The 25,615-nt window shown below is 47.6% G+C and overlaps 1 protein-coding gene across 4 annotated transcripts in view; it reads right to left on the bottom strand.

The window, feature by feature from the left end:
• Positions 1-2,115: 2,115 nt before the first annotated feature.
• The window catches only part of NPY4R2 (neuropeptide Y receptor Y4-2), a 30,980-nt gene continuing 7,480 nt past the window's right edge, over positions 2,116-25,615 (bottom strand). The window contains exons 1-2 of one of the 4 annotated variants that reach the window (XM_066348727.1): positions 8,624-8,757; positions 2,116-5,832 (exon numbers count right to left, since the gene is read on the bottom strand). In XM_066348727.1, the coding sequence (XP_066204824.1) occupies positions 4,665-5,792 (1,128 nt within the window). In that variant the 5' untranslated portion in view covers positions 5,793-5,832; positions 8,624-8,757 and the 3' untranslated portion in view covers positions 2,116-4,664. Of the gene's footprint in view, positions 5,833-8,072; positions 8,406-8,522; positions 8,560-8,623; positions 8,758-25,615 lie in introns of those variants that run through there. The other 3 variants (XM_066348728.1, XM_066348725.1, XM_066348729.1) reach the window with 3 other exon arrangements.

Raw genomic sequence — 25,615 nt, 5'->3', positions numbered from 1 at the left:
AGAGACTCACATTTGAGAGCATGAGACAGTTAATCATTCTGTTGCATTGAAAGCCAGGAGACTGGATGAGCACACCTAGGGACTGAGAGCAGGTGGCCCCCATGGCTCCCTGGGGATGTGCCGATGTTCAACGGTGAGAGAGAAGAATAGGAGCCCAGGAAGAAGGCAGGGGAGAACCATGAGTGGGCTGTTTTGGGAAAGCAACAGCAAAGTTTCAAGGAGAAGGGATTGGCAAACAGTCAAACGCTGCTACTTGGTCACATGAGACAAGACTGAGAATTCACCATGGGACTTGGCAGCGCGGATGTCACTGGAGACCTTGGCAAGGGCTATTTGGGTGAATTGAACAGATGAGTGCAAAAGAGCCTGGGAGGAAAGGAAGCAGAGAGACTGCAAGGTTGGACAAACCTCTGGGGCAGTTCTGTGTAAAGGAGAGCCCAGAGAACAGATGGTTCTGGAGTGTTGTTCATTAGTAGATGAGAGGAGATGTGACCTAGGGAACAATGGAGGGCTTCTCATTAAAGGAAATTCCTCAGCAGTGGTCAGGGTATGTGACACCAGCACCAGTCAGGGAGGGCAGTTTATCCTAGCCTCTCTGGAGATGGTCAGCAGCACACGGCAAGAGCCTTGCGAAAGGTCCATGTCCTTCAGCCCATTAAATCCACTTCTGAAAATCTCTCAAGAAAATAATTCCAAATGCAGAAAAAGTTCTCTGCAGAGAAGCTCATCACAGAAATATATAAAATAGTTCTAAAGCCATCTAAATATTCCACAGTAAATGGTGATTGAGGAGACAGGATGAATCTAGTCACTGGACTACAAGCTTCCTAGGGACAAGGACAGCCTTTAATTTACCTACCACTGTCTCTTCAGCACTTACCATGTGTCTCACATATTTGTTAAATGAATGAATGAAAATTCTTGTAAGGTTAAGCAAAAATATATAAAATAATCTTTAAATATTATAAATAGCTATGCACACACTCACAGTATAATCTCAACTATGTTAAAAAAAATTAATAAGACAACACTAGATATGAATCCATACATAGAAGGGACATAAAAATGAGACTCAGAGACATGAACAAGAATGTGATGGCAACAGGGGCGGGAGGTTGGGGGAGGAGGGAGGGGGTGAAGAAGGAGAGAGGGGTTAGGGGAGGGGAGGGGCACAAAGAAAACCAGATAGAAGGTGACAGAAGACAATTTAACTTTGGGGGAGGGGTATACAGCACAATCAAATGTCAAAATAATCTAGAGATATTTTCTCTCAACATATGTACCCTGATTTATCAATGTCACTGCATTAAATTTAATAAAAAAATATATATATATTTTTAAAAAAAAGACAACACTAGATATATAAAAACTAAAGAAATACCCTGCTGGCTAGCTTGGTTGGAGTGTCATCCTTGCACACAAAGATTGCTGGTTTGATCCTGACCAAATAGGTGAAGAGAAACAGATAGATGCTTCTGTCTCTCTCTCTTTCTCTCTCTCTCTCTCTCTCCCTTCCTCTCTCTCTAAAATAAATAAATAAATAAGTAAATAAAATCAATAAACATTTTTTTAAAATAAAAAATAAATTACTCCACAGAATATAAATAATGATTATCTTTGTGTGGTGAAACATGATTTTTTTCTTTTGTTTTATATTTGTATATTTTGCATATTTTCAAGAATGAATATGACTAGTGTTACAATGGAAAAAAGGAAATAAGTCAAGGTCACTTCCTGAAAAAGGAAGGACTAGAGTTAAACAAGGTTCAAGCTTGCGTTGTCAGGATCTGACACAGCTCCACCCAGGAAGAGTTCCCCGGAACTTTCTGCGGATGTGAATCCCTAACCCAGCCATGCTGCGCTCCTGAAGGTGGGCTCCTCTGACCCTCTCTGGGGCAGTCCTCAGCTGGGCGGGCTGAGGCCCCTCTGAGGCTGAGAGACACTCTGTTCAGAGGAACCTGCATTCACAGGAGCATTTTCTAAACTTTTAATCAGCTGTCAAAATAATATCTAGCAGGATACAAACCTTGATGATGTGGTTTTAAGTGACCCAGAGAAGAATACCGAGGGCCATGTTTAGAAGACTATAACCATGCAAACTGTTCATTTGGCAAATATTTATTGAAGGAATCAAAAGACCACAGAAGAAATGTGTCCACAGGCAGCCAGAGAAAAGACAATCAAAACTGAATCCACCTTTTTGCCAACCATTTTCAAGCCATGTCTCTGGAACTAGGATTCCTCAAGGTCCACCCTAGGTCCCATAGGGGTGTCTTCAGGTGCCTGAATGGCTCCAGACTCCAGGGCCATCTTAAATGTGTGCACCATTAATGTGAGGAGCTCGATAAAAGGCAGGTTTTAATTCCCTAGGCCTGGCATGGAAATGGACACTCGGCATATCTAACAAGCTCCGGTGGTACTGAGGCTGCTGGTTCTTCTGAGGATACTGTGGGCAGCAAGTTCCCAAGGTTCTGGGTAATCAGGCAGTCCTGAGGGTCATTAGGAACCAGGAAAAGGAGACAGCCATCCAGGCAGGCCGTGTCAATCAAAGCAAGGTGAGTAGAGCACAGAAGATACTCAATGAGGCCTCTACCCCCTACCCTAATTCCTAATTAGGCCCAGCACCTTCGCCAGATGCATAGCTCACCTGGTCCCCCAGCCCTCAAGCATGCTGGCACCCTAAGGCACCCTTGTCCTCAAGCATCTCAAGAGGAGAGATGTGAAGCAAGCTCCAAGCAATTTCATGGGATCTGAAAGGGTCTGAGGCCTCCAATTCCTTGGAAAGCTTGGTCAATGGCATTTTGCTGGGATGGGTCTCAAGGCCAGGGCTTTGCTGGCAGGTGGTTACCTGGACAGCCAGCAGCAGATGGCACTAGAGGACAAGCACAAGCTGCATCCAAGAAAATGGCTCGACAATCTATCCAAAAACCCAGGACAAAGTTGAACAAAGGAACAAAATGGGAGATGCCTCCAAACTTGGGGACCAAACAAACTGCCCCAGGAAGAGAGCTGATGACTCACAGAGCACTTTTCTTGAGTGGTGGCTGCACAGGTGTTTTGGCTGGGGTCCAGGCCAGAAAGATAGTCAGATATGACCATCCAATCTCCCGCTACTCGGCCCATTGCCAGATGCCCTGTGTAGACCCAGCCCTAGGAGCCTCACCGTGAAACCTCAAGAGTTCTAGACACCTGAATACTCTGCCCTGGAGGCCATGATGGGCTCAGCCACTGTCCACTCTGCTGGGAGTGTGGGAGGGTCTGACCAGGTAGAGCCAGGCCTGGACATCCCACCCAAAGTGGCTCATGAGCAATCTGGACATTGCCTTCCCTGAAAGGACAGGCCATCCGGGCCACAGGCAGATGAGGCTCAGCATCCGGAAGACTGCTTCACAGCCTCCACGTGAGACAGTCATCCTCACGGCAGCCTCCACGTGAGACAGTCATCCTCACGGCAGCCTCCACGTGAGACAGTCATCCTCACGGCAGCCCCTTCTCCATTTCCCCTGGCCGGCTGGAGGAAGCGGTTCCCCTGCCTTACTCCTGTCAGCCAGTGCCCCATGAAAGGCAGACTCCAAGAACTCCCTGCCCTTCTTACTACTGAAGGCTACTGGGAGGCCCAAAGATGCAAGGAGGCTTTGTAAGAATCGTGACACATCAACTAGAGCAAGTCTGCTCAGTGGGCAGAGTGTGGAACGCAGGAGGCTCGAGTCTCGGCCCTGAAAACTACAGGCCTTGGCCGTGGGTCAAAACTGGGGAGGGTCCCAGGGTACCTGGCTGGTTGCCTGGTCAATAAAGGTCTTTGGAGGCAAGGAGGAACAGACAGCAGTGTGGCCGCAGGAGCCTGAGCCCCTCCTGTGCTGCAGCATGACGCAGGGACCTGTCCTTGGCTAAGTGGGCACCTTCCCCATCAGCCTCCCATGGCAGCTTTGTCCCTGTGCCAGGGTCTACCCAAGGCATGGGGGATACAAGCTCTGTGACCATACAGATGTCACCCTCGAGGTCCTCACAATCTTATAAAGGGAAGATACTTACAGGCTTATTTCCGTACAAGATGGCAGATACCACCATGAAAGAGACAAAGGATGGAGCCAGATGTAAACCCCAGAAGCCCTACTGTTCAGGGCTGGTTCTCCTACTGCAGGGGTGTGTGAGGGCCCAAGGCTACCAGGACCAGCTCTTTGCCAGTGAGTGTGCTCCTCAGATAGCATGGACCCCACTGTCTTTTCTCCATGGAACTCTTTGCCACCCACAAAGCTCGTCCACATCCATCATCTCTCACAGAGGGTAGGGGCTGGCCAAGGTCCAGAGCTCTGACTCCTCATGCTCCTTCCCTCACCCCACAGTGACTTTGCAGTCTCCTTGGTAGAGGTGAAACCCCTGGGTTCCCAGGCCAGACATCTGTTGTAGCTGAGCTGAATTACCAGAATGAACCCTGTCTGCTATTTGCTGACCACCTCTGGCTCTGGTGTCTGCTCTAGCTGTAAGGTGTGCTGTGACCTAAAGAATCCAGGCTCAGCAGTCCTCCAGGAACAAACAGCTGAACCATCTGAATGTCAGGCATCACGATGCAAATAGATGCATAGAAGGGCTCTCTGACAACATGTCCACTTAGCAAAGTGAAGGAGCCTGGTGATAAACATGGCAAGGAGAAGCTCTGGACCCAGCTAAATGGGGTTGGGCCTACCACTAAGCCTCAGGGACCCTTTGGAGACTTCCGTGTGCACTGTGGACAGGGGCAGATGCTCGGACTCCTCCACGAGGGTGCTGTGTTGGCAAGTCAGCACCAAGGCTTTGACCTCCTTCTTGAAATTGGTGTTGAGAAAGCCGTAGATGAAAGGGTTGACACAGGTGGAGGCCATGGCAAGCAGATGGCACACCAAGAAGATGAGGTTGCCATGACAAATGGGGATGGCCTCGTGATACCAGTCTTCCAGGCTGTTGAACACATGCAGGGGCAGCCAGAGCAGGGCAAAGGCAGCCACCATTGCCACAAGGATCCCGTTGACCCTCTGCATCTGCCAAGCCTGCAAGCTGTAGGCGCCCTTGTGGGACAGCCGCCTCCGCTGCCGCAGGCGCCGGTAGATGCGCACATAGCAGACCAGGATGAAGGCCAGCGGGACGCAGTACTGGAAGAGAAGCAGGAAGGTGGTATAGACGATGCGGTGGTGGTCCAGTGGCCAGGACTCGGTGCAGACCACCTTATCTGCCAGAAACTCCAGAGCCTTGGAATGGTTCTTGTGAAAGACATTCTCCAGGATGCTGTTGGCCAGAAAAGGCAAGGAGAGGAAGCAGGCAATGAGCCAGATGACCACAATTCCCAGGTAGGCCTGAGAGATACTGGGCTTCCAGCCTGTTGGGTTGATAATGAGCTGATGCCTCTCGAGGGCCACAAGGACAAGCGAGAGGATAGAGACAGTCACTGACATGCACTGGATGAAGGCTGACATCTTGCAAAGGGCCTCGCCGAAGACCCAGTAGTCCATGATGGTGTAGATGGCCGTGAGCGGCTGGCAGATGAGGCACATGAGGAAGTCGGAGAAGGCCAGGTTGGCGATGAGTAGGTTGGTCACATTAGCCTTTTCCTTCTGCTTAATGGTCACACATATCAAGCAGAGGTTGCCCAGGACCCCCACAACTGTCTCGATGCTGTAGGAAGTGACTATGAAGACCATTGGGTCCACAGAACCCTGGCAGTGGTCAGAGAAGTTGTATAGGATGCCCTCTGACTCACTCCTGTTTTGACCCTGTTGGGTTCCTGGGATCAGAGAGGACAGAAAGTGAGAGATGTTCATGGTACAGGTGAGAAGATCACAGGAGATTCAGTGATGACACCTGCAAAGCAAAGAGATAGACAGTACTTAGGGGCCGCGCCTCCTGAGTGACACCCAGGGAGGAGCAGGGTGCAGGCAGAGGTGCTCATGGCTGCTCTGACCTCAAGATGGGACTCACCAGCCTGAGACTTAGAGTTATAAAACAACTTGTCCATAGTCACACAGCTAATAAGTTATGAGGTCCAAATTCAAACCCAGATCTGTCTGATGCCAAAACTTGTTTCCCCTGACCTCAGGCCTTGAGGCAGTTTGGATTCTTGTATACTAAGTTCAGAGAGAGAATTGTTCAGGGCACATGACTAGAATTCCCCTTGTCACATTTTATCCAAATAGAGACAGCACTAATGCCACCGTGTGCTCAGGCCCTTCATGGAATAACCAACACTTCAAGGTATGACACACAGTGTTTTCCTGGCCTCTGTCACCACCTGCCCAGCCAGTCTCGTTTCTCAGGTGATACTTTGCAAAGTTAAAGATTGGCAGGTATGCAAAAACTGAGTCAACAGCACACTGGCTCTCTCTTCCCACCATGCGTATACACACGCCTGGCAAGGTCATGGGATGCCCACCGTTCTCCGCAGGCCCCCTGCCATGCCTATGCTCAAGGCACCTGAAGCAACTTACAGTTTCCAGATATACCAGCCCGGTCCACACCTCCATGCCCTGACACAGCCTGTCCCTTTTTCTCTGGTGCCTCCTCAATGCAGGCACCCTCTGCCAAAGCTAACTGGAATTTGGACTCCAGAGCTTGCAGGTGGTAATGATAGTGACAGATACTTTGTGATAGAGAGCCACCATATCATGACACACACCACTGTGACTCATCTTCCTCAGGAGTTCCCTAGTCATCATTAATCCCACAAGAGGTTCTCAACCTTCGAGAAATATTAGAACCACTCTGGGAGCATGTTGAGAGTGCAGGTTTCAGAGACCCTTGCCAGGAGAGGCAGGTAGGTGGGTCTGGGGTGGGGCCCAGGATCTGTACTGTAACAGGTGGCCCGTGTGGTTCGTGCACATGGTCCTGGGGATCCCTTGCAATAAGCACGGTTCACAGAGGTATACCCATTTTCAGATAGTCTTTAAGTCCCACATAATGGTCACGTCCACTCATGAACAAATATCTGTTCTTCATGATCATGTGCCAAATTAGAAGAAGTTGTTAGAGTATGGGCAAAATTAACCAGAGATCAGTAATGCCACTCCCAGCCATTGTAAATGCCACCCACCATGCCCATTTGGCCATCACAGGATCAAGACATAAATGCCACTGACACTTGACAGTCTGGTTATTTTGATGCCCAAATCTCTTAGGTAGGAAGATTTTCCCAGCACCACAGTCATCTGGAAAAAGGGACCATTTGGAACTAAACATGACAAGATGAGATATATCAGGGTTGCCTGACCTGTGGTGGCACAGTGGATATAGTGTTGACCTGGAGTACTGAGGTTGTTGCAGTTGCCAGTTCAAAATCCTGGACTTGCCGGGTCAAGGCAAATATGACAAGCAAGTGATGAACAACTAAAATGAAGCAACTATGAGTTGATATTTCTCTCCTCACACTCTGTAAAATCAATAAATAAAATCTCTAAAAGAAAGAAAGAAATATACCAGGTCTAAATGGAAGGTTCAGCATTTGAGTAAAAAAACAGCCACAGTTGCCTGAACCTGTGGTTGATGCTCTGGCTGACCATCAGCCATGCTGAGTCAACGGTGGGGAGCCGCACGGACTGTCCCAAACCGGCAACGCACAGCGTGATCCGAGTGCAATGACAGGATGGGGAGGGCTCCAGAGAGGCCTCCTGCTTTGCTTACCTCACTCATCCACACAGTCAACACGTGCCAAGCCCTCTAAAACAGGGCTGCAAATACGCCACATACAGTCATGTCCCTCCCAGACCAGAGGAACTGACCACCAAGAATGCAGGTGCACCTCAAAGCCACACCGGCCATGCCAGAACCAGTACGAACCAAATTCCTGTGGGCTCTGGATTTCGTTCCCAGGCACGTCTCAAAACAAGGAGGGGCTACCTGCCTCCCCCGGGGAAGGCCTCCACTGCACGCAGCCTGCAGCCTGCTGTCCCCATCCATCAGAGGAAAACTAACAAATAATAGAAACAGTATCCATCTCCTATGAGGTAAGGAAGAAGACAGGGACTTCTGCTTTGTTTCATAAAGTTTCAGCCAACAGCGCCCTTCTCCTCATGCCCGCGGCGCCCGGACACCTTCCACGCACCCCTTACCTCCTCTCCTCGCAGCTCTCAGGGTGAGGCAGCGCGCCGCCCACGTCCCAGGTGAGGAGAACACCAAGGCTGCGGACGCCCACGGCCACCCGCGGAACAGGGCGCTCCTCCCACCCCTGTCGTGCGCTGGAGCCCGGCGCTCGGTGAAGCCACCCGGCGCCCCTCCCCAGGCGCGGGCGGCGGGCAGCGCGCACCGCTTCCCCGGCGGCCCTGAACCCTGGCCCGAGCACCCCGCCCCTAGGACCCACCAGGCGGGCCGCGTGGCCTCCACCGGCTCACCGGCTCCGGTGGGCGGCCGGGGCGCTTTCCGCGTGGAGAGCGGAGCCGCCCTGCCGGCCCACCCGCTGCCCGCCACGCTTCCTCCTGCGCCCGCAGCCGCGCCCGCCCACGACACGCACAACCTGCGCGGGACCCCAGCGCTGCCCCGGCACCGCGCCCGCCAGCCCTTACCGCCTGCCCGCCTGCCGGCCTGCCCCGCACTGAGCCGCACTTCTCTTTCTCCCCTTAGCCCCAGGAGGTGGCCAGACCTCCCAGCCACTCCCCACACATACCCAGGAACCCCAGAGGCACATCATGGTCCTGTCTATGGGAATGGCACTTTCTAGAATGGCAGCTGCGATTTATAGCCTGTGTAGACTGGACAGGCATGAGCCTATTTGATCATCACCACAGCTCTAAGAGGTGGGCATTTGTTCTTCTGTTTTACCCTGAAACCAGGGGAGACTCAAAGATTGAACAACTTCCCCAACGTCACCCAGCTAAGATGCACCCAGGTCCAGCCTGCCAAACACTCAAGTCTCTGCTCGCTAGCCCAGGACTGGGAGGAGGGGTGACACTTGCTGTTCCTTCTTGCAGGACTACTCTTCTCTCTGACTTGATTGCCAGGAATCCTGCTGCTCCTCCTTTGCACCCCAAGTCATGTCCCCCTGTGCCATTGCACGTTCCTGTAGCCCTCCATTCTCGTGGCAGAGGCAGGTGGCACAGTCTGGCTGTACATTGGCACAGGCAGCATTGTCTCCCCACTGCCCATGTCTAGGCACCTCTCTTGCCTCTGCCCACAGAGCCCAGCACGGGTCCACACACAACCCAACCCCTGACAAAGGGGAAGTAATACACTTAGTAGGACCTAGCAGTAATGGCAACTTTCGGTAGGCTAAAATGCAGAATACTTCCTGCCCAGAAACCACTCAACGATGGACACCTGTTCTCTGTACAGGCAAGAACTGACACAGTCACCTGCTGCTCAGGGGGCAGCTGTGTAGGGTCTGAGCTGACAGCAGCCCCTGAGGCCTTGCTGCTGAGCCCTTTGAGGCAGGTTGCCACAGGGACACGTGAGAACCACTGACCAGAGTCAGAGCACAGTGGAGAAGCTAGAGGGCAGTGAAAGCAGTGAAGGGCTCCCATGCTCCGCAGAAGCACCTGCTCTAATTCCATTATCACACTCACCAGGTAAAGTATGATCATCCCATTTCATAGTGAGAAAACTGAGGCTCAAAGAAATAGAGTGATTTGTGGATGGTGAGGCTGAGATTTGAACCCAAAATCTTTCTCCAGCACCTAGTGCCCCTAAGAGGGGGAGGAAGCCGCTCACAGCAGACATTGCTAGTTAAACCAACAAACACTGCAGGAGCTGGCTGTCAGCATCATCGTGTCTGCTAGGGAAGAAAGAGCACCCCCTGGCGGCACAGAGTACTGCACTGAGCACTAATGGAGCCTGGCAAGCTCCCCAAGAAAGCAAAGCCCACAATCAAGAAACTGGGAGCTATACTTCCCCGGTCTCTGGATTCAGACCAGGACCCCAGTCTGGAAGGTCCTGCCTGCTGGCAAGGCTGCATTCCACAGTCTCTGGGAAAGGGGCGCAGTAGGTTTTCCCTGCGCTGTCAAGTGGAGCTTTGTCTGACCTAGACATTGACCTTGAAAAACTTAGAACTTCATTTGCCGCCTGTTTGGGAATGTTCCACATGAATATCCTTGAAATATGGCAGCACTAATCCCTCAGACATGTTTGGCCCTCAACAGCTCGCAGTGTGATCACTCAAGGTCAGTATTCTCCGTGGCCTGCTGGGAAAGCTAAGGGCCAGGAAAGGAGGATGGACCCCCAACACCTCTTTGCTGGCCAGTCACTGTTACTTTCACCACCTTGAGAGCCAGTATAGTGAGTGGTCACAAGCTGAGCATGGGAGCCACCAACTCACCAAGCTTCATATTCTCTTCCATGAAATGGAGCTGATAATAGAATCCACCCTGAAGGGTGATAAAGGAGGAATGAGATGAGATGCGAACAACTGCTAGCACTGTCCTGGCAGAAAATGCATCCTGAAGATTAGGCTGCTGCTATTATCCTGTGTATTGTGTTCTTGCCCAGCACCCTAAGTGTCCACCCCCCAGCTGATGAGCAGTCCCTAACAATTCTAGTTTGAAACTCTAGCTGCACGGCATAGCCCACGCCTCTCACCTAAATCAGTTCAACACAGTCCTAACAGCCCCCATGTACTCATCCTTAGTGAACTACTCAAATCAGTCTGTCTAAATTTCTCCTTCAGTCCTTCCAGGGTACCTCCCCTAGACTCTTCCTCTACTTAAACTTTTTAATTTGAGGGAGCATCATTGCCTTTCCCATATCTAGGCTTGTGTGAATGTTGCTTCCACAACCAAGTCTTATTGAGCTCATTTTCCACTTGGAAAACTCCTACTCATTCCTGGAGACACAGCACATAAAACCAGCCCTCTGTAAAATGTCCTTAACCCTCCACCTTCTAAGGACACAGTATGTCCACATTCTAAGGGACACATAGAAAGTTCCTAGGCAGCTGTCCTGCCTTTTTCCTGGAAGACCCATAGCAAAGGAAAGCCTTGTCAGCTGTTTAGGAAAATCCACTTAGTTTCTATCCCTGTGAATGGAGAACCAAAGAATCTCAAACATTTAGAAAGTCTAAAGCACAAAAGAGATAGGTCAAGGTAAAATAATAATAATAATAATAATAATTGACCTCAAAAGAAACTGAAGTATAGAAAAAAACTTTAAAAGATCAAAACCTTCCATTAATTCTTAGAGAGATTAATGAAATTGTTGATTCCACAAAACAAGAACTGAGTGCTAGGAAACAAGAAACCAAGAAAACGAGAAAGGACCCTTGAAAATTAAACATATGATTGCTGAAATTGAAAGTGTTGTATTGGAAGATGGGAGGACAAGGTAAAGAAATGTCTCATAATGCAGAGCAAGGACACACACACAAACAAACAAATAAAAAACTAGGAGCAAAAAATAAAAGACAGACAATAAATGCAAATCACCCATCATCCAATTAAAACACACGGGAAGAGAAAACCAAGAAAAATGAAAGGTAACATATCAGTAAAGTCTAAGCAGGGAACAGAATTTAGCCCCAGGTTGTTAAATGATGAAATATTGATGGGAAAGTAATATACAAGGTTAAGGGAAGATACAAGAAATGGTGAGGCACCCAGAGAATAGCAGAAGTTACTACTCTAAAGCTAAAGGAGCTAAGAGAAAAAAACATGTCATGAAAACCAAGAGACTGTGGGAGAAGGCCACCCTTTGAGCTGCTGTAGTCTGGAGGCATGCCACCATTACCAGAGGCTCGGCATTAAAATGTGAAGTAGGAAAGAAGTGTACCAACCCTCTTCCACTTCCAGTCTCCTATAGGTCCCTGTCACCAACCAGATGCAACCAGAATCCAGCCAACAAAGTAGCGTTCAGCAACCTGGGCATTGAGGAGGGCAGAGACAAATGGTGGAGAATGGGTCTGTGTGGAGTATAAACAGAAATTAGCCAAGAGAAGAGACTTTCCAGAGATGTAGATGGAAGGACCCTGTGGGTGCTACCCTATGCCAAAGATAAATGCTCTACAAGGGAAGAAGTGTTGGGTACCAAAGCAAAAAATGTAACTTGTCAGTAACACAGGGTGAGGGAAGACTATGACATAGTAGAAATATATTTTTAAGGCTCCAGGAAATATAGTTTGAATCTAAAACCCTATTCTCAGACATCATATCATCCATTGTATGTGCAGAATAACACTATTTCCAGATTTGCAAGAACTCTTTTCATGAACCCTCCCTGAGCGAGTTAAGTTAGCTTAAACAACACTCTCACGTAACTGACATTAAAAGCAAGAAGGGAGACATGCTATGAAAGAAAAAGTGAACCATCCCAGGAGCCTGGAATTTTCTCTCTCTCTACCCAAATAATAAACTAGCATTAATTCATCTTGGGTTTAATTTTAGACACCCATGACATCATCAAGACTTCAGAGATGCAGGGATGGGATGCCTATCATGGTCCCACTTGACTCACCTCTTTAGCCTTTGGAGACAGTTGCTGAATCTTGAAGAATACCTGTGGATTATGATCAGTTTAATCAGCTGTTGACTCCAGTTTTAGCCACTTGTCCAGATATGATATAGAACAACATGACTACCACTGGCACTTGGTATGCAGCTGTTTATCTGGTTCATGCTTTTTCTCTTCTATATAAATTAGGAAGGACCATCAGAAGTTCGCTTTCACATGGCCATGGTAGCCGTACAAATTCAATGTCCTCTCTCAGGCTTTATCTGCTCCCCAGCTTTCTATCATAGTGTAGTTTACAGAGACCTTGATCATCAACACAATAACAGATACTATGGCCCAGTGTACTGATAACAGTTGCTGATTGAGCAGGAAGAATATAACCAGAGGTTTTCTTAAGACACATGTATTCCAGGGGATGAGCAATATACTCCACAAAAACAAACACAGGGACCTGCTACCTAGGTCCAGAAATCAACAGCACAACCTGAGCTGCCCACCATAAAGTAGTATCATCTGGCTCTCATAACAAGGTTGGGCATACAAGCAGCCCTCCATTGTCAGGTGGAAGTGATGCAAGAAGGATCAGACCTGAGCAGGTTCTGAAGGCACAAGGGAATTCAAGAGCAATCTACTCAGATTCAGCCTCTCTCTGCCCACACTGCCTCTCCCTCAGCCTATAGATAAAACACATGGACCCGATGACACATAGTTCTGGAGGGTGTGCTGGGACCAACTAGGGGCCCACTGTTGCAGGCTACAGTGCCAGTCAAGGGTTACTCTAAAAGACAATGGAGAAGAGGAAAAAAGACCATGGGGAAGAGAATTGTTCCAGAAGGCAGAGATGCCCACTATACCTCTGATGTCCACTCTGCAAGGATGGAGAGATAGCCACAGGTAGAGATTTATGGTGATCTGGTACCTGGACAGCAGGTAAACTTTAGCCAGGTGACTACTGCCTCAAGAAACGACTGCACAATGAATAAGATCTCAAAAGAATGCAGAGATGCACTTCTCAGAATGACCAGAGAGAGTGAAGTTATTTGTGTCCAATAAGAATGCTAATCCAGCACACAAGTGATCCATCACACGGGCATCAATCAGCCTCTTTTCCCCGACACCTGGTGCCTGCTCAGTAAGCTGTTGGACTCAGTAGAACAAGAATGTTTATGGAGATTATGTTTGGGCTTAGCAGCATGACCTTCCCATATCCAAGACTGCTGAGCACCCATCCTGACAACAGCAGGGCTCATCATGGGGACACCAATATAGGCATCATTCTCCAAGGCGACTGAGAGCCTATCGACAGGCTAATCACATTGTACCTCTTCATCATGGAGGGCACGGTGATTTGGCACTTATTCTGGAAGTAGATGTGCCTTCCTTATGGCTTTCCAGCACCACCATCTATTAACTTACAGAATTCTCTTTTCACCATTGTGTTCTCTCACACAATGCTTCTGACCAAGGAACTCACTTCCCAGAAGGAGGGGGAAAAAATGTAGCAATGGGCTAATGCCCATGCAGTTTACCGGTCCTTACACTATCAAAAAGATGGAAGTTTCTTTATAATTAATAAGTACTGTACTTTCATGGGGGTTACCCTGCATCTTCAGCAATAGCGGATAGGGTCATACAAGTAAGAAAATTATCACTTTAATTGCTCAGTGAATAAATAATGCCTTAAAATAATAATAAAATGGTACTACATAGTGGTATACACATTCTTTTGCTTTAAGAGTTAACCAAAAGAATCCAAACTGAAACTGTTAAAAGGAGTTGCTTAAAAATCTTAGATAATTGTTTAATGTAAGGGATGGGTATTTGAGGATTATTACATTGTTTTCTGTAGTTCATGTGTATTTGAAAATGTTTCAAATTAAAAAAATTCCTAAGCAGTTGTGATCTTTCTCGTTCATTCCCTACCCTTCTAGATATCCATGTCCATATCTGGAATTGGATCCAATTCCTTCTATGGTGCAGGGAACATTTCAGTCCAAAAGCCTTTAGGTGGGTCTGAGCAAGATGGTTTCCCATGAGGAAGGGGCTGGGCTAAGGAATCCCAGTGGACAAGAACAGGGAGTTGTAGCACAAGAGGAGTGAGTGGAAGTCTCCACAGGGACCGATGGAGTGGCTATAAGAGCTAAGTGGGAGAGGAGTACATACACATAGGGTAGGGTAGCCACTGCAGTCCAACACTATCAGAGCCAACCATACTGATAATGGCACCCTGTGGAGGGGCTGGCATGGCATGTCAGCTAGAGAAGGACAAAGAGAGTATCTATGTGGGGTGGTGGGGATTGGTGGCCCAACACAGGGAGTTAGAGCCTAGATACATACAATGAAGAAGGTATCCACATGAGCCCAGGTGGAATGCCAGAGCCAAGCAGAGTGAGATGCTGGTAGGAGGGAGTTCTGCTATGTGCAAGGATCAACCAAGTAAAGCACATATTAAAAATAATGGGTCTCACCCTGGTCGGTTGGCTCAGTGGTAGAGCATCGGCCTGGCATGCAGAAGTCCCGGGTTCAATTCCCGGCCAGGGCACACAGGAGAAGCGCCCATCTGCTTCTCCACCCCTCCCCCTCTCCTTGCTCTCTGTCTCTCTCTTCCCCTCCCGCAGCGAGGCTCCATTGGAGCAAAGATGGCCTGGGCACTGGGGATGACTCCTTGGCCTCTGCCGCAGGCGCTAGAGTGGCTCTGGTCACAACAAAGCGACGCCCCGAAAGGGCAGAGCATCACCCCCTGGTGGGCAGAGTGTTGCCCCCTGGTGGGCGTGCTGGGTGGATCCCAGTCGGGCGCATGCGGGAGTCTGTCTGACTGTCTCTCCCCGTTTCCAGCTTCAGAGAAATACAAAAAAAAAAAAAAAAAAGAATAATGGGTCTTGGCCAGTTGGCTTAGTGGTAGAGTGTTGGCCTGGCATGTGGATGTCCCAGGTTTGATTCCCAAAGCACATAGGAGAAGCACCCATCTTCTCCATCCTTCTCCTTCTCTCTCTCTCTCTCTCTCTCTCTTCCCTTCCTACAGGCATGGCTCAGTTGGAGCGAGTTGGCGGTGGGCACTGAGGATGGCTCCATGGCCTCCACCTTAGGCGCTAAGAAGAGCTTGGTTGCTGAGCAATGGAGTAACACCCAAGATAGGCAGAGCATCACCCCCTAGTGGGCTTGCCAGGTGGATCTCAGTCAGGGTACATGTGGAAATGTGTCTCTGCCTCCCCTCCTCTCACTGAATAAAGATAGATAGATGATAGATAGATAGATAGATAGATAGATAGATAGATAGATAGATAGATTTTTAAAAAGAATAGTGGAAGCCAGTTTTTTCACTGATGAAGGGAGAAAACCAGAATAAATTCTGTGGTTTGGATTAGAATTGAAGGTATTCCTCCTTTACCCTCTTCTACCTCCTCAATCCCCTTTCCCTCTTGTAATCCCCATATTGTTGTCTGTGTCCATGAGTTCTTTTTGCTTTGCTTAATCTCTTCACCTTTTTCATACAAGGAAACTTGACTTGGGGTGGTGAACACACAATACAATATACAGATGATGTATTATAGAATTGTGCACCAGAATCCTATATAATTTTATTAACCAATATCATTCCAGCAAATTAAATTTAATTTTTTAAAAAATAAATTGAAGGACTTAGTGTATATTCCTTATATATTTATATATATAAATATATATATAATTATCATACACACAAAGAGAGAGAGGGATACCACACAATTTCCTACTGAGAAGACTGAGGAGCTGTGGCATCCCAATAACAATGAGCACTCAAAGCACCCACATCTGGCTTCTAAATGCCATTCTCCATTAAAAGAATCCACAAGGCAGAGAAAATACAAAATGAGCTTGCGAGATCTTTGGGAGCTAAAAAATAAGGAAGTACTCTCAGGACAACAGAGCATTTTTTAAAAAAGACCCAGAACCCAACTTGAAGGGTCCCTCACTGGCCAAATCTGGGGTCATGGAAGCATTAAAATAAATAATGATAGTACTAGAAAATAACTCACTGAATAAAATAGAAACTCATGGGTCTATTCCAATATAAATAAATGAATGAATAAAGTAAAGTTTGAGGAATGGGATACTCACATGGCTTCAATGTACCTCACCAAAAAATACCTGTAAATACAAACAAAAAGGGAGTTACTCTGTAGTAGGAAAGTCGAGAAGACACCACGTAATCAAATGATCAAAGTGACCACAATCACTAGCACTACAAACTGAAATCAGGTACCCACAATAGGACACAAGGAGAACATAGCATCTCTTCTGTGGTATGTCTGCCAAGGGTGTGTAGAAATGAATCTGATCCTGAGGAAATGTCAGACTAACAAAACAAGGGATTTGCTACGAAATAACTGGCCTGCCATCTTGAAACACATAAGGTAATGAAAGTCAAGGACAGAGAGGAGAACTGGTTTTGGAATGAAGGAGACCAGAGACATCTGAGCTCACTCGCTCTAAGTATTTTGGGACAACTTCTGACATTCAGATGGAGCCTGGAAAGGAAAGGGTAGTCATGTGTCAACACTAATCACCTGGATCACAATGGTTGTGTTTGGGGAAAGTAGGAAAATGTCCTTTTCTGTAAGAAATGCACAATAAAATTATTCTTTGGAGAGATGGGTTATCCTGCTGGCAGCTAACTCTCAAATGGTTCAGGGAGAAAAAAAGTTCTTTATCCTCCTTTGTAATTTCTCTGTAAATTTAAAATTGTTTAAATTATATAGTTTTTAAAAGAATATCAAACAGCTTTCTTACCTTTGTGGAATAAAACAGAAATAAAAGGGTGAATGTAGTAACCTCTAGAAATAGAATTGGGAGAAGGGGAAATATTTATATCAGTTATCTGAACAATAGAAACATAGTTTATTTGCTAGTTTCCTTCTTTCTACTAAAGAAGAATTAATAACTCCAATATTATAAAGAAAAGAATACATAAGAGAGATGAGATGACATCCCACAGCACAGAGAGTAAAAAATCTTAGTTTGAGGTCAGTTGGCAATGGAGGAAGGTCACATGAGGAACCAGATCTGAGAACTTTGGCTAGAACCGCCCACACCCAGGAGCGCCAAAAGAAACTTCCCAGGAGTCCTTTGGAAAAGAGCAACCATCTGTCAGCCAATGAAATCTCGCCACATCATATTAGCTCAACCACCCTAGACGACCCTTTAAATTTCCCCCACACGAATTCCCTCATGCAACTTCTCTGGCCCCTGTCCCCCAGACCAGAGAACCTTGTTGGGAGGGATGCGCTGTACTAAATAAAGCTTTTATTAGTCCACACTTCGTGGCTATGCCCTTCTTTCTTCCTCGGCGGGGAAAATACCTTACATTTGGTGCCGAAACTCAGGAGGAGTTGAAGCCCGCTGGGGCCGCTCCTCTCCCCTTCCCTTCCAAGGAAGAACCAGGATTTCCAACCTCCCACTCACTTTGGCACACGGTGTGGTAAGTCCCCTGCCTCCAGCCTCCCCTCAGTTCTTTCTGCCGAGACTCCCTGTCCGTAATCACAGCTGCGTCAGGGACCTCTTATCCATTCCGAGTGCGTGTGTGCCCGTGGAGACGTCCCGTTCACTCCCACTCTACCTAACTGTCCAGTGGCCAGAGTTTGAGTTGCGGGACACCAATTCTTATTTCTGACCACTCTGAGGACTGAGGGCGGCTGTGGGGCACAGGAATCTAAACCTGACTCAAAAACATTCCTGGAGTGCCTTATCCAAAATCTCTTCCTCCCTAAAGAAGAAGAAACTGATCTTCTTCTCCGATGTGGCCAGGCCACAGAACCCACTGGATAACCGAACCAGGTGACCTCCTGAAGGGACTTTCAATTTTAACATCCTCACCAATTTCACTATTGCCAAAAGAACTGGGAACTGGTTGGCAATCCCTTATATTCAGGGCTTCTAGTATTTACACTCCTGTCCTAATCTCTGTGCTGCCTGTTCTAAGGCGCAGGCCCATTTTGGCCAGAGAAACCTCACCTAAACCCTCCACTCCTAATCTTTCCTCCTTTGCCAACCCTCAACTCTCTCACCTTTCTGCCTGACCCCCAGGGGCGCCCCTCTCTCGGGACCCCTCTCTGGTCCCTCAGTGGACCTCTTCCGCTCGGGTCTCTTCCCTCCAGGAGCCCCCTGCCCTCCCTTCGCCAAATCCTGTTTCTCATTCACCTGAAAATACCAGTCCCTCATTCTCCTCCCCTGCTGGCCAGGGTCCCCTCCCTTCTCCACTGTATTCTTAAGCCCCTCCTCTGTCAGGTCCTCCTTCTCCTGCCATTGGCCTTCATGCAGGTTTGCAGGGCTCCTGACCCCACGGCCCAACCCCAGTCTTCTTGCAGGAAGGCCCGCCCTTGTCTTGCCTCTGGCTCCAGCGTTTCTGGCTGGATCTGGGTGCCAGCCTCCTCAGGAGCCACCCTTCTCTTATTTTCAAGCCCCAAACCCGTATCTAAGACCTGTGAACATGGCATTTAAACTTTATAATGGTCACGGCTAGTAGAAAAAGGCTGAGGCTGTTTGCCAGGCCCACATGCAGCAGAAGGTAACACTCCAAACCCAGGCTTTTGTGGCAGCCCTGAGGTTGGCAGAGCAATGGGGGCAAGGCACAGGAGGTGCCTGACCCAAGTCTGGGCCACAAAGAGGAATCCCACCAGGAGCTTGCTTTAAATGTGGCAAGGTGGGTCACTGGTCCTAACAGTGCCCCTGCCCGCAGCTGCCCACTAAGCCCTGCCCTGACTGCAAGCAGCCCAAACACTGGTGGAGTGATTGCCCCTTTGGGCAACAAGCTTTTACTCAGTGCCTCTATGTGGAGGACAAGCCACCTAAATGGGAGGCCAAGCCAGCCAGGTGGGCCCATCACTAGAACTCTTAGGCCTCATGGATGACTGACATGGCCCAGACTGGGAAACCCCCATCACCCTCACCGAGCCCCAGGTAGTGCTGCAGGAGTGGGTAAGTCCCTCTCATTTCTTGTGGACACGGGAGCTTCCTTCTCTGTTTTGCCATCACACTCTGGACCTCTAGTTCCCTCATGGGTCTCAGTTATGGGAGTTGATGGGACCCCTTCTTTTCCCCTTCACACACCACCTCTGACATGCAATTTGGACAAAATCCCCTTTTTGCACTCCTTAGTTATGCCCTCTGAAAGGAAAAGGGCTCCTCACTACCAAGGGCTCCCTTATAATCAATACTACCCTCATTCTAACCATGTCTCTCGCCTCAAGCTTGCCCCCCATGCAGGACCACTGGCAGTTGGAACCACAGGTCCCTACCCATCTCTGGCTCACCAAAAGGTTGGGCCCTGAAGATCCCCCTATTGCTCCTGTCCCTCCCCCCAGGAACCTGCCACCAGAGTGAGTTAAAGCAGGGAGCAATGCTGTTCAATGAGACTGACAATGGAAGAAAGCATCAGGGTCCTCCACCGTCTATGAGAGAAACTGCACAAGGACCTCTCCTCCTACAACCCACTGAACTCCTGGTGGCAGCCACCCATCCTCACCTGGGCTGCCCCTATCCTAAATCCTCTTCTAATTATCAGCATATTACTCATATTTACTCCTCTTTTTTAAATTCTTTTTTTTTTTTTTTTTGTATTTTTCTGAAGCTGGAAACGGGGAGGCAGTCAGACAGACTTCCGCATGCGCCTGACTGGGATCCACCCAGCATGCCCACCAGGGGGCGATGCTCTGCCCATCTGGGGCATTGCTCTGTTGCAACCAGAGCCATTCTAGTGCCTGGGGCAGAGGCCATAGAGCCATCCTCAGTGCCCAGGCCATCTTTGCTCCAATGGAGCCTTGGCTGTGGGAGGGGAAGAGAGAGACAGAGAGGAAGGAGAGGGGGAGGGGTGGAGAAGCAGATGGGCACTTCTCCTATGTGCCCTGGACGGGACTTGAACCCAGGACTCCTGCACGCCAGGCCGATGCTCTACCACTGAGCCAACCGGACAGGGCCTTCCTCTTTTTAAATTCTTACAGGACCGCATCCATGAAGTTTCTCGAGTCATGGTCAAACAGATGTTCCTTGCGACCCCCTCAAAGCCACCACCTTCCGACCTCCCCTCCCCATGGCACCCCTAACCATCAAGCAGTAGCCAGATGAACAGCAGCACCCGTATCTAACATAAAAGGTCAGAATGTGAGGTCGGTCAGCAATGGGGGAAGGTCACGTGAGGAATCAGACCCGGGAACTTGTCTAGAACCGCCCACACCCATGAGCGCCAATAGAAACTTCCCAGGAGTTTTTTGGAAAAGAGCAACCATCTGTCAGCCAATGAAATTTTGCCACGTCATATTAGCTTAACCACCCTAGACGACCCTTTAAATTTCCCCCACACGAATTCCCCCATGCGACTTCTCTGGCCCCCGTCTCCCCGACCAGAGAACCTCGTCAGGTGGGATGCGCTGTACTAAATAAAGCTTTTATTAGTCCACAATTCGTGGCTATGCCCTTCTTTCTTCCTCGACAGGAAAATACCTTACACTTAGTAACAACCATTTTGGCCTCAGTTTCATCATCTGTAACATAAAGCCCAGACTGATTTAACCTCACGACAAACTGGTAAGAATAAATGGATAAATGGATAAGAATACAATTTCAGTCCATTTTTTAAAGGGAGCTATGAGGGGAGGGGCCAGGACTTGGGGTCAGGCAGCAGCTAGGGTTCTGGACTTCCAGGAAACCCTCTAAGGCAGTGGTCCCCAACCCCCGGGCCGTGGGCCATTTGGTACCGGTCCGCAGAGAAAGAATAAATAACTTATTACATTATTTCCGTTTTATTTATATTTAAGTCTGAACGATGTTTTATTTTTTAAAAATGACCAGATTCCCTCTGTTACATCAGTCTAAAACTCGCTCTTGACGCTTGTCTCGGTCATGTGATACATTTATCTGTCCCACCCTAAAGGCCAGTCCGTGAAAATATTTTCTGACATTAAACCCGTCCGTGGCCCAAAAAAGGTTGGGGACCACTGCTCTAAGGGACAGGAAGGGCAGCTAAAGAGAGCACACCTGTTTCAGGAGTTGGCTCCCCGGGCCCTGAGGAGTCACGTGTTCTTTGTTTGCCATTGCTCCCTGCTGGGGCCATAAAGAGGCTGGGCTGTAAAATAACCTACTCTGGCCACAGGGAAAAAGATAAAGGGTGTCAGCTGGGTTGCCTAACCTTCCAAGCCCCTCCACCCCAGACAGCTGGCCCTGCCTTGGCTCCCTGCCCCTGCCTGTCTCCAGGGTAAAGCTGGATATCCCAGCGCCTTCTCCCCACCACTCTTTACTCAGGCCCCCTCCTCTTCTACTCTATTTCAAGGAAGAGCAATGCAGACATCCCCACCAACCAAAGAGAAAGAAAGAAGAGGACCCAGCTGCCACCTGCTACTAAATCTCATCTCCACAGTCCAATCCAGGGTCTTGAAGCTGACCAGTTCAAAACAGTATTTTCCTCCTTAACAGAGAGAAAGAGAGTGACAAGAAGAAAGGGGTATCATTCCCCTAGAGGTCTGTAGTCCTTGGTTTCTGTTAACTGGGTCCGCAATCGGTCAACTGACCCTTTGTGGAAGACAGAAGAAATGTCAAAGCCGTCCAGGCTATGCTCTTTGCATCCACTCCCCCAATCCCTGCCCCTGCCTTCTGGAATATTCTGGGGTTCATTCAAACAGTCTATAATCATTCAACAAATATTTTACAGTGTCTACATGTGATAGACGCAAAATTTCAGCACCCCAAGACATTATAAAAGGGTTTAATCTAGAAACTCCTTAAATGGGTGCAGATAATCCACTAGATTACCCTATGCCTTAGATGAAGAATTCACTTGATTCTACTTCCCATATCAGATATGCTTAAACGTGCTGTCCTACACATGGTTCATCTGACACAATAATGTATGAGTCACTATTGCTAGGTAACAAACAACCACAATATCTCAGTGACACACAAACATAACTACAGGTCAGCCAGGTGTAGGCTGGGGTCAATGAGGCAGCTCTGCTTTGAGCTGTGGTTCTAATGAGATTTGGCTCCTCACTGAGGTTTGGCTACTCCTCCTATGGTCATTTTGGGGCCCAGGCTGAAGGGAAAGTGCAAAAAATTCTTTACTCATGGAGATGACAAAAGTGAAAGCTTATTTCCAGTCCCACTTGAGTCACAACAGCTATATCCATCGACTAAAGCAAGCTGCATTGTGGAGCAAAAAGTCAAGGGGTAAAGAAATAAACCCCACCCACTCTGAAACCAAAACAAGTCACAGAGCCACAACCAACATTAATAGAATCAGGAACTAACTCTTCTAATGAGGTGGGCAGGGGAGAGTAAAACATGTTCAAATAATAATCTAGCTATCATAGAAAATAATACAATTCCAGAAACACTAAAAGAACTACTATGCATCTATTCCATTACACTTAACTGTGAAATTCTCCCATTCTCCATTATCAAGTCAAATTCTTTTTGTCCCATGGATCATCTTAAATATTCCTCCAAAAGAAAATCCCTTCCATTTTCTCAAGGAAAAAAATTAAATTCAAAACTTTCTTTTCCCAAACTTCTGGTCAAGATAGATGGCAGAGTAAGTGAATCCTGTGATTACATTCTCCCACAATTACAACTAAGTTATAGGACAGCCATCATTGAGAACCACCTGACGACTAGCTGAACAGAACTCCTACAACTAAGGATATAAAGAAGAAGCCACATCAAGACTAGTAGGAGGGGCAGAGATGCAGAACAGGCTGGTCCCACACCCATGATATGGTGATTAATAATTGGGAGGGATATCTCAGCTGTGGAGGTTCCCCCTGAGGAGCAAGGTGTCCCAGCCCCAGACTGGGCTCCCCAGAAAAAGGAGTTCCCATACCATCTGGCTTTGAAAACCAATGAGGATTGTATCTGAGTGAGATGAAGGTCTGCTGGAGACATATGCACTGCAGTCATTAAGGGGCCCAAACACAGACTTAATAGCTCACAAGCTCCCTCACTCTAGGCTCCAGCACAGAGGCAGCAGCTCAGAAAGTACTAGAAACATTCAGGGAGGAACTAAATTGATAAGCTTCAGGGTGAAGGTTAGAGGGGCAGGGCTCAGCATAGCTCTCTCTCCAGGGTCATCATCTATTGTTCTTTTATTGAGCCCTTCTGCCCCAGCTGGCCTCCAGTAGGCAGGTGCCAAATGTGAGCTCTCCATTACCCTGGCTAACACCATTCACCCCACCCCAGTGATTTCCTCAGACCCTGCCCCACCCAATTTGCATGGTGGGCTGAACCTCTTCCATCAACTCCTCAGCACAAACAATCTACTTTGGCTTGCACTGCAGAATTTCCTAAAACTTCTGAGGTCAACAAACACCAAACAAGAAGTGGCTGGCCTTGGTGTGCCCTGTACTTCTTGCTAAGCTACCCCAAGTCTGGCACAAGCAGCAGCCAGTCTCAATGGCATTGTAACTCCCATCAGCATAAAATAGATGGCTATAAATATAGCTTGGTATACAGTGGTTCCTCATCTACTGTGGGGGGATAGGTTCCAGAACCACCCCCACCCCAGTGATATGAGAAAATCTGCAATGTAACAACCTTATATTTATTTTTATTATTTATATATACTTTAAGGCTTTATAAACCCCCACACACACTCTTATAAACCTTTCCCACACTGTTATTAACCTTTCCCACACTCTTATAAACACTTCCTATGCTCTTAAACACTTTCTACACTCTTAAACCTATGTAATTTTAACAACATATAAAATTCTATATGGGTGCTCACCAGTGAATATACTACAACTTGAATGATGAAGATGATGAATTAGCTGTGCAGTACTGATGACGATGAAGGTGATGATGATGAGATGAATGTACTGCACAGCCAAGAAGGGCATTATAGCTCTTCTGCTGTACACTACGTATTTTATTTCAATTAACATTCTTTTTATATGTTTTAATTAATATATAAGGTCTACTAGAAAGTTCTGTCCATTTTTTTTTTTTCTAAATTTATTTATTTTTTACAGAGACAGAGATTGAGTCAGAGAGAGGGATAGATAGGGACAGACAGGCAGGAACTGAGAGAGATGAGAAGCATAGATCATTAGTTTTTCATTGCACGTTGCAACACCTTAGTTGTTCATTGATTGCTTTCTCATATGTGCCTTGACCGTGGGCCTTCAGCAGACCGAGCAACCCCTTGCTGGAGCCAGCGACCCTGGGTTCAAGCTGGTGGGCCCTTCCTCAAACCAGATGAGCCTGCACTCAAGCTGGCGACCTCGGGGTCTCGAACCCGGGTCCTCTGCATCCCAGTCCGACGCTCCATCCACTGCGCCACCGCCTGGTCAGGCAGTTCTGTCCATTTTTGGAATAAAACAAAATACAAATTCTTCTGACTTAATTCATGTGGCACCCATCTTGAATATTCCACACCAACTTCCGAATATGGTCCGAAATGGTTTGCTGAGCTGAATTAAGCCTTTCTGCGATCTCCGATGTTGTCAGAAAAGGATCTTGCTCCAACATGGTCTTAACAACATCGTCATCAATCAAAGATGCTCACCCAGAACGTGGCTTATCAGAAAGGTCGAAATCACCTATTTTGAATTTTTTTTGAACCATCTTCTGCATGTCCTATCAGAAACTGTACCTTCACCAAACACTTTCAATAAATTTCTACATGCTTCTGTAGCATTTCTTCCTTGTTGAAATTCATAAAAATACAGTGGTATAAATGAACTTTATCAGTAGCTATGGGTACACTATCGCTTCACACATAAGACTAACGTGAATCAACTTTGTTTTAGTTAATTTGTTATGTCAGTATGTATACATTAAGTGATAAAAATAAGAGAGGCATACATGTGCCAAATAAACATGTGCTTACGTGTCGAAACTTGTGCTAGAAACGGACAGATCTTTCCGGTAGACCTTATATTTTATATTTTTATATTGTTTTCAATTTTTTAGGCTAGAAAATGTTTATTTTACTGCAAAAATAATTAAAATAATAAATATATAAGAATACCTATATACTGCAAAATCCCATGATATAGTGAAAAATCTGCAATACAAAATTAGATACATACAATTTTTTTTTTTTTTTTGTATTTTTCTGAAGCTGGAAACGGGGAGAGACAGTCAGACAGACTCCCACATGCACCCAACCAGGATTCACCCCGCACGCCCACCAGGGGGCGATGCTCTGCCCCTCCGGGGCGTCGCTCTGCCGCGACCAGAGCCATTCTAGCGCCTGGGGCAG

The sequence above is a fragment of the Saccopteryx leptura genome, chromosome 9 (genome assembly GCF_036850995.1).
Source record: "Saccopteryx leptura isolate mSacLep1 chromosome 9, mSacLep1_pri_phased_curated, whole genome shotgun sequence".
In the NCBI taxonomy this organism is placed as follows: Eukaryota; Metazoa; Chordata; class Mammalia; order Chiroptera; family Emballonuridae; genus Saccopteryx; species Saccopteryx leptura.
This window is presented reverse-complemented; position numbering and strand designations above follow the sequence as displayed.